The sequence below is a fragment of the Glossina fuscipes genome, unplaced genomic scaffold (genome assembly GCF_014805625.2).
Source record: "Glossina fuscipes isolate IAEA_lab_2018 unplaced genomic scaffold, Yale_Gfus_2 221, whole genome shotgun sequence".
NCBI lineage: Eukaryota > Metazoa > Arthropoda > Insecta > Diptera > Glossinidae > Glossina > Glossina fuscipes.
Window position 1 is genome coordinate 696,815 of NW_023998564.1, and position 10,199 is coordinate 707,013.

The 10,199-nt window shown below is 32.7% G+C and overlaps 1 protein-coding gene across 1 annotated transcript in view; it reads right to left on the bottom strand.

The window, feature by feature from the left end:
* LOC119642234 (guanine nucleotide exchange factor DBS) overlaps positions 1–9,839 on the bottom strand; it is a 120,240-nt gene extending 110,401 nt beyond the window's left edge. Inside the window, exons 1-6 of the mRNA XM_038041293.1 lie at positions 9,607–9,839; positions 9,391–9,540; positions 9,226–9,338; positions 5,311–5,431; positions 4,235–4,543; positions 3,948–4,157 (exon numbers count right to left, since the gene is read on the bottom strand). Coding sequence (XP_037897221.1) covers positions 3,948–4,157; positions 4,235–4,543; positions 5,311–5,431; positions 9,226–9,338; positions 9,391–9,540; positions 9,607–9,657 — 954 coding nt within the window. The 5' untranslated portion in view covers positions 9,658–9,839. The remainder of the gene's footprint in view (positions 1–3,947; positions 4,158–4,234; positions 4,544–5,310; positions 5,432–9,225; positions 9,339–9,390; positions 9,541–9,606) is intronic.
* Between the last annotated feature and the right edge of the window lie 360 nt (positions 9,840–10,199).

Sequence of the window (10,199 nt, forward strand, 5' to 3'; positions counted from 1 at the left end):
AGTGAAAAAATGATCAAAATACATGCAAGCACCTAATAAATGTAAATGCAAATGTACGCAACCACATATGCAGACAATATCTAGACGATAGGAATGAATGAATGTGTTTGTAAATAATATATATTTTACATTGTAAGTGACTACGAAAAAAACATTACTCTACTCAAGGGGTAGCAAATATGTTCATAAAGTAAATTAGTGTTCGCTGTTGTTCTTATCACCGCTTATTTATTGGCTGCGGCTGTGCGCCATTCTGGATTATTATATTAACTATACATATATATAGAAAAACACACAGATATTATTGAAGAGAAACCAAGAAACGATAAAACTATGAAAACAAAATCCATATAAAATTCATAAAAGTCACGGTTCATTGAATCGTAGGTTTAAGCGTCCGACCTCGTACCTAAAGACAATAAGCGTAAATTCATTGCTTGCATTATTTGTCAAGTTTATCGAATTTTGATACTTGAGTTTTTCTTTAGATTGTTTCACAATTCTCAAATCGCGATACTTGTGGAATTTCTAATCCTTTTGCTGTGGAGTCGCCTTAACTTAGTTCGCTACCAACCATCCCATTTTCTGTATTTTAATATGAACAATTACCTCGACGATATCCTGTGTAAAATAGCGACGACTGTTTCTTACCACACCCCGATATCACATATATGTGGAAGACGGTTTTTGGAAAATTTACTACGTTTAAATGTTCTAAACGAAAATTTATTCGAAATGACGTAATATAATCAAGAAAAAAATTTTGGACCATGATGAATACTTTCGCCAGCAGACCCTGATAATATTCCTTATGCTTATTGCTAACACTGCGATAATTGTAGAAAACTATCAAGTGACCAGTGACTCCTACAATCACCTTTTGTACGATATTTACTCGATTGGTCGCTTTTTTACGGGCGTAGATGAAAGTCGTATCTCCAACACTGACACCTTCCCTAACGTTCTGATATTTTGTCAAAACGAAGGAAGCATCAGGGACTCCACGCAGTATACATATTCTTGATCAACATCAAATTCCAAATCGATTTAAGCATGTCCGATAATGGCGATGGGTATTAAAGATTCGGTCACCACCGAATACAATTTTGTTACTTATTTAAAAAACTAACTGTTTTAGGAATCGACTGAGATTTGAAAGTTGAGAGGCACAACACGTGCTCCAAAATGGTTCGACATCAGCAAGGTCTTTAATTGTCAATTGATGATTATCGAGGCTTACGTCGTTTCATTTTGATGATCGCCCGTGGCGCTGTTCGTGTTGAACTCGTTCTTTGCCTTCCTTGAACCTGAATATTTTTTGCAGTGCACCGAAGGCCGTGTATAAAATCTACAACGTTTACCGTAAATAGACGTGGAACATAGATATCAAGACTAAGGCTACCAATTCGCAAAAAAAAATTTGTAATACCCTCGAAGTTTTCACGAAAATTTCAACATATTTCCTATTTATAATACACCCAATTCCCTTTTTACACGGTAGATGCGTACCTTAGAAATCCGTGCAAAAAAATCGTGTAAGCAAATATATCTGCCCTCATTGGGAACCGTGTTATTCCTAAATCGTGTAAAAAAAGACCGTGTAAGAAGGAATTGGGTGTATTATAACAGCTATCTCGGCACGAGTGTATATTTCTTTAATAGACAGGTGCTGATTGGCAGTACACATGTACTTGTTGTGTATATACTTCTTCACTTACGCAGGCTTTCAAAACTCAAACACATACTATTAGAAAAATTAACGCAAGTTCTTTTCCGTTGTTAAACCGACAAGTTAAAATAAAAAGTAGCAATCTCACTTTCGTGGCTCGAAAAATTCGCACATTTTAAAACTATTTTTCATGGAACGACTAACTATCGTAAGCTACTTAATTGATTACGACAATTCAAAAATTCACTTCGATTTCGCAAGTTGAAAAATTTAAATCTCTTGAAAGTATTTTTCATGGAATAGCTCGAAATGCTAGATTCCATCACACAACTCAATTGATAGCTTGAATTCATGGTTTGGAATGGTTTGGATACCGAATCTCTCTGCTTCTTTATGGTGTAAAGTTAGATAGAGAAAACATGGGTTCACTTGATATATTGATCATATATAGTACGTTATCTATATGTACTTAATACGCTCCATCAATAATTCCTGGGATTAACATATAAATGTCATCGCTAACCAGAAACCCCCTTATTATATAAAAAAATTTTTTGTCATTTCCATGTGTTGCTTTCTTATGAAAAAACATATCGTTCAATATCAACATTGTCTTCAAAACTGGCGACCCTTGTGCATCGGGAAATATAATTTATCACTGATCTTAAACAATATCACATAGACAGCGCTGATGCTGACCGCTTTGGGTCAGCAAACGAGGCGGTTACAGTGGAAAACATCAAAAAGAGTTGAAAATTATTCTCGATAATCGGTAGCTGACACTCTAAACTTATCAGAAGGCAGTGTAGTTTCTATTTTGTATAGAAGTTTCAGGTGAGTTAAAATTTGAACTGCTCTTACCATTATTATATACTCTAGATCTGATCCGAAACGACTTTTGCTTGCTTGCACGTTTCAAAAGGTTTCTCGAAGGAAAAAGATTTGGACGAAAATGAGGGATAATTCTTGGGATTTGATAAATCGTTTTATAAAATACGCGTCGAAATGTCAGAGAAGCGACGGCTTTATGCAGGCGATATTGATAAACAAAATTGTAAAATATATTTCTTTATAACTTAGAACCAACAACTATATACGCATTTCGTTTCTATATACGTTTTGACAACTGCTTGTATGGAATTATAGAAGCAAAGGCCACACAGTACGTAGTCTCCGCCTTATGCACACACATATATTTTTAGACCATTGTGGCATTAGCTAAGAGATTTTGTTAAAGGATTTCGTGTTCTACAGTAAGAACTCAGCAATTTAGAAATAACAGTGTAGTAAGAAGTGAAAATTTATTAATTTCTTGTGCTGACTAGTGACGGACTGGGCGACTAATACAGCTTATCCTCCGATTCAGTTTGACTGCCGTAATAAGAACAAGTAAGAAAATAATATTCGCTTGCGACCGAATTTTTTTGTGCCCATCATTCTTATCCAAAAAAAGATGGAAAAAGTGAAAGAATCAACTTTTCATGCTCCTTAATAGGGAATGGACTCGGCTAATTTTTCCTATTTTCAAAATAAATGTTTTTGTCGCATAGGCGAGTGAGCGTTTGACGGGAGAATATTTACCACATATACTATACGGTGTTTACGTGTGTTTCAAACCTGAAACTGGCTAAGAATTTGTATACTTTAGTGTGTGGGATCTTTGATATTTTCTTCGGGGCGTTGTAGACGTTTTGATAAAACGCACATATCCCTCATTCTACGGCGATGGGTATCAAACATTTCACACCAAGTTTCTTCACTGTAATAATTTCAGATAACACATAGAAAAATCGACGCAATATTTTAAACCACTTCAAAATATATATTCACGTTTTTGGGATCGCAAGGGTTTGCCAAATCTAATACACTCTTTGTGTATAAAAAAATATCGAAGACCTCTAGATTTTTTCTATTTTGTTCTTGAAGAAAAATTGCCGACTTTGTATCTGGCAAAACCATTTCATTAGTTAGTCTAGATGTAAGAATGAAAATCTGTATATTTTTACACCAAAAGACTTTTGCGTTTATTAGAGATTATGATTTTATGATGAGGACGAACCCGGTGACAGTCAGCAAGAAGTGAGGAAAGAGAAAATGAGATAGAGACGCTGTTGCCGCAGGTTGGTGGGTACATGCCCAACCGGTAAGCAAAATTATCTTTATACACTGAACATTCATTGTAACTACCAGCAAAATAAATGGTAGCGCACTTCATTGTTACTTATAGTTAGTTTTAGAATGGGGGAAATTGCGTTAAGTTTATGATTTAAGCACTTACTTGAGATACTAGGGCTTTGGTTTCGGGTGTTGTACTCTCTAAAAAGATTTTTTTAAATTCGCTTGGACTAGATAGTTTAAAATCACTAGCTGATGCTATAAATGTTTGTATTTCTTGTAGACTTTGTTCAGCCAATTCAGCAGACGTTGAACACTTTTCAATACGTTGTGACGTTAACAATTCAACGCCATTAGTGCACCATTCATTTGCCTGGAATTGAAAAAACATAAAAAGAGCATACAAAGAATTTATATGAAATTGTTTTCTATTTTAATTGTAATGCAAACCTTTTCAACTCTCTCCATAAGTTCACGATTCTTGTTTAAAATTTCTAAACGTTTCTTAACTCTTTCGCTGATAATGTCACAAATACGCTGCAATTCATCGCATTTGGGTTGAACAATTTCCCAAGGATAAACACCACGTGAACCGATAAGCTGTTGGCCGGCTATTATAGTCTCGGCTGCTTTATCAATATCTTTACTGCAGAGTTGCTCAAATGTCTTAGTCTGTTCGATCAAACAATCTACACGTGCCACACTTTCGCCGATTTCAGTCATTTCCGAAACATTTTTCAAATGATTATCAAAAGCGCTCTAACAAAGACTCAGAGAAATTAGAACTCAAAGAATGCGAAAGAGAACAACTAAGAAAATTATATTCGGTAGTAACCGAATCTTTTATACCCTCTACAGTGTTCCTAAAAAAAACTAAAGAAAAGAAAAGAACTACATTTTAGATACTCTGTAACATTGGATGGGCGCGGCTGATTCCTTCTATTTTTGGATTAAAAGTGGAAATTTATGTCATATTTCTGCTGTAGTTTACGAGTAACGAGCAAAAAACACGGAAAGTGTAGTGTAGTAGTAGTGCCCTTTAAACGGCTTGAGTTATTTTGAAATTCTTTTGCAAATTTATGGGCCATTTCTTCATTTTTGCAAACGGGACTATGTTGAACACAGGTACTACATAGTGGGATAAACGGATCCAGAATTTGTACCCTTTAGGAGGTTTTTGAAGCTTTCTTCTGACTACAAGTCCAAATTTTTGCAAATTTATCTGCTTTTATGAGTAATGAGTGAAAAACCACTTTTTTGTCAGTTTACAAGGTGCCATAGGCGTGTCCTTCGACCGATTTCGGCCTAATCTCAATACGAACAAGAACTTTCAATGTTTCCGCCGACATTGAAGTCAATAGCTTAATTTTTGCGGTGAGGAGAATGTTTGCAACAGACACTGCACAGGTGGACAGACAGATAGACGGGCATGCCCAAATTAATACATAGTATATGAGATCTCTAGAGTTTTTTTCCGGCACCCTCATCCTTCTGTAAAGGGTATAAAAATTGAAAAATTCCTTTACCTGCAAGTCCCTGAAACCTTGTTCGAATCTTCTTAATTCCAGACACTGCTGCAGGCGATTTCGATGCGTACGCCAGAATTCATCGAAACGACGTTCAGTCTCTTCCAGTTGTACCAAAAGTCTACGGTAATCCCGACAATCATCATAATATTGTGGTTTTTTCAATTTATATTGTTGATGATAAATTATTTGATGACGTATTGTAAAATTTTGTATTGATTGTTGTTGTTGTGAATGTTGTTGTTGATATTGCCCTGCACTGGATCTGCTTAAGTTTACTCATATTTTTTGTTTTTTAAAAAAAAGATTTTTATTTTTTTTTGAAAATCAATTCATGGACGAGACATTACAGGAAAAAAAGAGTTAATTAGGGAGAAAAAAATAAAGCAAAGAGACACAAAAATATTTTTTATGATGAGCAGTAAACGAGAGAGACGAAGTTATATCGATGAAGAAGAAGAGAACAGGGTAGAGAAAGAGAAAACGAGAGAAGGTGTGCATGGAAAAGAGCACAAAGAAATATTAATTTCTAAATGCAAACTAAATGAATGATTGATTACAAGAGAGAAATTTTAACTATGAAACATCTGCGCGCGTATGTATGTATGTTTATGTGGGTGGGTGTGATGATGGTGAGTGATGAATTAAATGAGATGTGTGGATGTAAATAAGTGTGGGTGCACATGACACGAAAAATCATAAATTTATTTGCGTTACTTTAAATGCCCATATAGAAGAATTTTGTTTGAGTTAAGAGTAAATTTTATTCAATTATTAACTCAAAGTAAGACAGCTTTCGCAGGAACTTGAGAGTGTGAAGATCTTCTTTATATAATTCTTAAGTTAAGATGTCGTTAATCGTTTAAAGTTCGTTTTAAAATAAATCCTTCAAGCAGAGATATATGCATGTCCCATCTTGCGAATTAAGGCATTATCTGCTTGTCGATCAACGTCATTTTTCCACTGACAAACGTTACGCCGGCTTTGTATATTCTCTCCGTAGCAAATTCTTAGCAAATATACTATAAATTTTTCTTGTCTATTATGAATAATTCTAGATGGATAGAGTTTGGATGTAAATTACACACGTATGCCTTAAATTTTAGATTTACATTTTTTGTGAAAAAGTACTCAAATTTCGTCGAAGGGTTCAAGAACAGAGAGGGAATCGATTAATAATTACAAAATGCTAAAGTTATGTATATACATGTATATACAATAAGGTGACGTATATAGAACACTTCGTTGGTCTTGTTTTCTAAAGCAAATATTTAGAGTAATCAGTATGCCCGTTTTTTACTTATTGTAATTAAAAACAAACAAAACAAATATTAAGTTTTAAATGAATAATATTTTAAAATTTTTAACTTCCAGAATTTTTGTCAAAATAATTCTACTAAGTAGTAAAACGACCAAAGAGAAGTGATATTAACTCAACTTTGAATCACAATTAACTCGTAATAAACAAAGAGCGCTTAAATAAAGGTTCACGCAGTAATGTGTGCCAAGCTACTGGTGTCCCCAAATGAAAATAATTGAAAAGAATATTTAATATTTTGGATTAACTTAAAGTTCGCTAAATTCGTCCCGCCACTATATAAATGTTATATATAACAGATTAAACAATTCCGTTATAAACTGCATATAAATATAACTTACGATATCGACCAAAAAAAAAAAAAATATATATATATATATAATAAAATAATAAAATAATCTAGGCTGGGATTAAATACTCTTTTCAATTATTTTCATTTGAGGACACCAACATTCCTTCGAAGCTACTTTTAAAAATAGTAGGGCAAAAAAGTTCGCTCTAAAGTAACATTATTTGAAGTTAGCATTTACTTACTCTCTAAAGTAACAAAATTCGAAGTTCGCTGATTTACTTACTCTCTGAAGTAACAAAATTCGAAGTTCGCTCATTTACTTACGCTCTAAAGTAACAAAATTCGAAGTTATTTCACATTTTTTTTTACGTACGCAGAGAGAGGTTGTGTCTCTATAGAGCAGCGGATTAAAGACAATATAAGAAAGAAAATTGTGATATATAAAAATCCCAGCAAATGAGCTCATACTGAACTGAATTCAAACACCGAAAAATGTATATTCAGTGGAATATTAAAAATTTGTTCAGCTCTTTCACAGGAGTATAGATTAAGAAAATATCAAGTGTTCTTCCGACTCAATTGGTAGTTAAAATGCTTTAAATGCTTTACACAATACTATATTTTCCTCATCCACTGAAGAATGCTGTGACGTTGTAACATGATTGTCTTTAGCGAGGCCATTGATAGTATGGATACACGATTTTGCAGTTTTGGTTGATAATTTAGCAATTTACTTTACTTAGATTGGTTCACATTTTTTATAGTAAAACTGAACTAAACGATATCCAGCATTTCTCCTCTCATGTTACATACGAAATGGTGAAATTGCTATAGTTTTATATTTTAGAGATGATAGTGCGTAAAATCACCACGAAAAAAATGAAGAAAACATTTCACAAGCGATAAGTACGAAACTGCAAATATGGAAGATACTTGAAAATCCGTTCGTTTGTTACAGAAATGAGAAACCTTTCTGGGTAATGGAAACATACTCGCAAACTTAATATACTCTTGCACCAGAAGTGATGTAAGGTTTAAAGAATGGTCAATCGGTTTTTATGGGCGTGGCATTCGATTTTCCCCTATTTATAAAAATTGGCCATGTACGAGAATAAGCGTATAAAAATTGGCCAGATACGAGAATAAGCGTATTATATTCTCAATAATTCGAAAAATGTGAGAATAAGCGTCTGAATTTGTTTACATTTGTTGAATAATTGTTCAAGATTAAAAAAAGGGGCATAAAGAAGCATTAGAAAAATTATTTTTCAATTTCGAAAAAAACTGTATCTTTGCTCTCAAACTTGTTTCTGTTAAATAAATTTCTTTAGGATGTTAAAAAACGTGAAGCATATGTTAAGGCGGTATTCGGTTAGGTAAATAATGTGAACGAGAATGAGAAAAATGTGCTAATGCCGTGTGAAAATGACGAAAAAAACCGATGAAAGCCAAAAAAAAAATTGAATAATATTTTTATGTGAATAATATTGTGTAGATAGATATGCGTGTATTAAACAGCTATAATAATGTAAATCTCATGTTACAACGATATATATATAATCTTTTTTTATCACAAACGAACTCATGCAACACTGACGTAAACACTTTAACACAGCCGAATATGAAAATAAATTATAGCATGTAATGAAAATATATCTCAGCTTCTAATTTGGACTTAACTCTATGCATACGTCATTTTGATAAATAAGTAAAAAAAAAATATTTGGAAAACATTAATGAAATTCGAATTGAACGATCGATTTAGAAATGAAATGAAATGAAATTTATTAAACATGCTAAAAATTGTATCTCTTTTTTTTTGAAATTTCAAACAATCGTTTGAGAAATGTTTTAAACGATCAAATGATCAATATCAACAATTTTAAACGGTTGTTTTCAATTGCTTGCGGTTTTTTTTTAACCTATAACAGAAAGTAAAAAGTTAACTTTTTATTTTTAAATTGATAAAAATTTACTTTACAAAACCAGTGCAGAGCTAGAAATTAAAGGGAAACAGCACAATTTTTTTTCAAAAAAAGTAAATTCTTTTCAAATTAATTACATGTCAAATTGAAACAAGAATAAAGTTAGTAATGTATATAAAAGAGAGTGAGAGGGACAGACAGAGGAAGCGACTACGGGGAAGTTAAGGAAATTAAGTTTGGATTCTATTCGGATAAAGAGGACTTGTTACGTATACAATAATATATATATAGATCTATATAAGAATAGACATACAGATTTTAGTAAGTGAATTAATTTATTTCGCTGCAATAGAACACTTAGATTTAACAATAATACATACCGTTCTATGGAACTAACATTGCCGGTACGCTCTGAAAATTCTTTAATCTCATCATTTGATTTGATATTATTTAGTAAAGTTTCACCATGCTTGGCAGCAGCTAATATCTCGTCCTAAGATTTAAATAAAATTATAAATACTTTTTGGTGGTGGTTTATATATCACCTTTAATCTTTCATAATCGACGCCCTGATCATCGAGAAGTTTTTGAGTAGCTTCCACCGAATTCGGAAATTCAGTATCGTGTATGGCTTGGATGAAAATATCTAATTCAGCCGATACTTGATGAGTTAAGCTTGAAAATTTTTCTAATGACTTTTATATACACAAAGCACATATTAATATTTTTTCTTTCGTTGGCTATAAAACTTAAAAACTTACAATTCTTTGCTGAATCCATTCATGATGGGAATAAATTAATGTACCGCCCATATCCGATGTTAGTTGATTTTGCTCAATATATTCATGCAAATCGTTTAATGCTGAACATATCACTAAACGGAAACGATATTCATCTTTGGAAAATTTTGTACTGACTTCTGAAATCGCCTTTTGAAAGAGGCCAGACGGCCGGAGAACGTAGACCACATGTATAATGCCAGGAAAATATATCTGAAATATAATGGAAAATCCATGAAGCTGAACATGTAGCTTAATGAAAGGGTTTCAATCTATGCTTTAATACGATTATAAAAACAAAGGAAAGAGACGTCCCGCCCAATTTTTGTAATTTGTTCATTAGGTTTCTGTTGGTTTAATTTTTATGCGGAAAATAAGTTCTATTTTGAAAATCGAATAACGAGCAACGGTAAAGAATATATATGAATTGACAACGATGAAAAACGAAAACGATTCTTGTTTTACACGATTTATATCAATCTTTATAATCTTTAGCAATATAAAAAATACACTTTTCTACGAGAATTGTTTTTTAATACGAATCTCAAAAAAAATTTTTTTCGTTCTAATTTTTA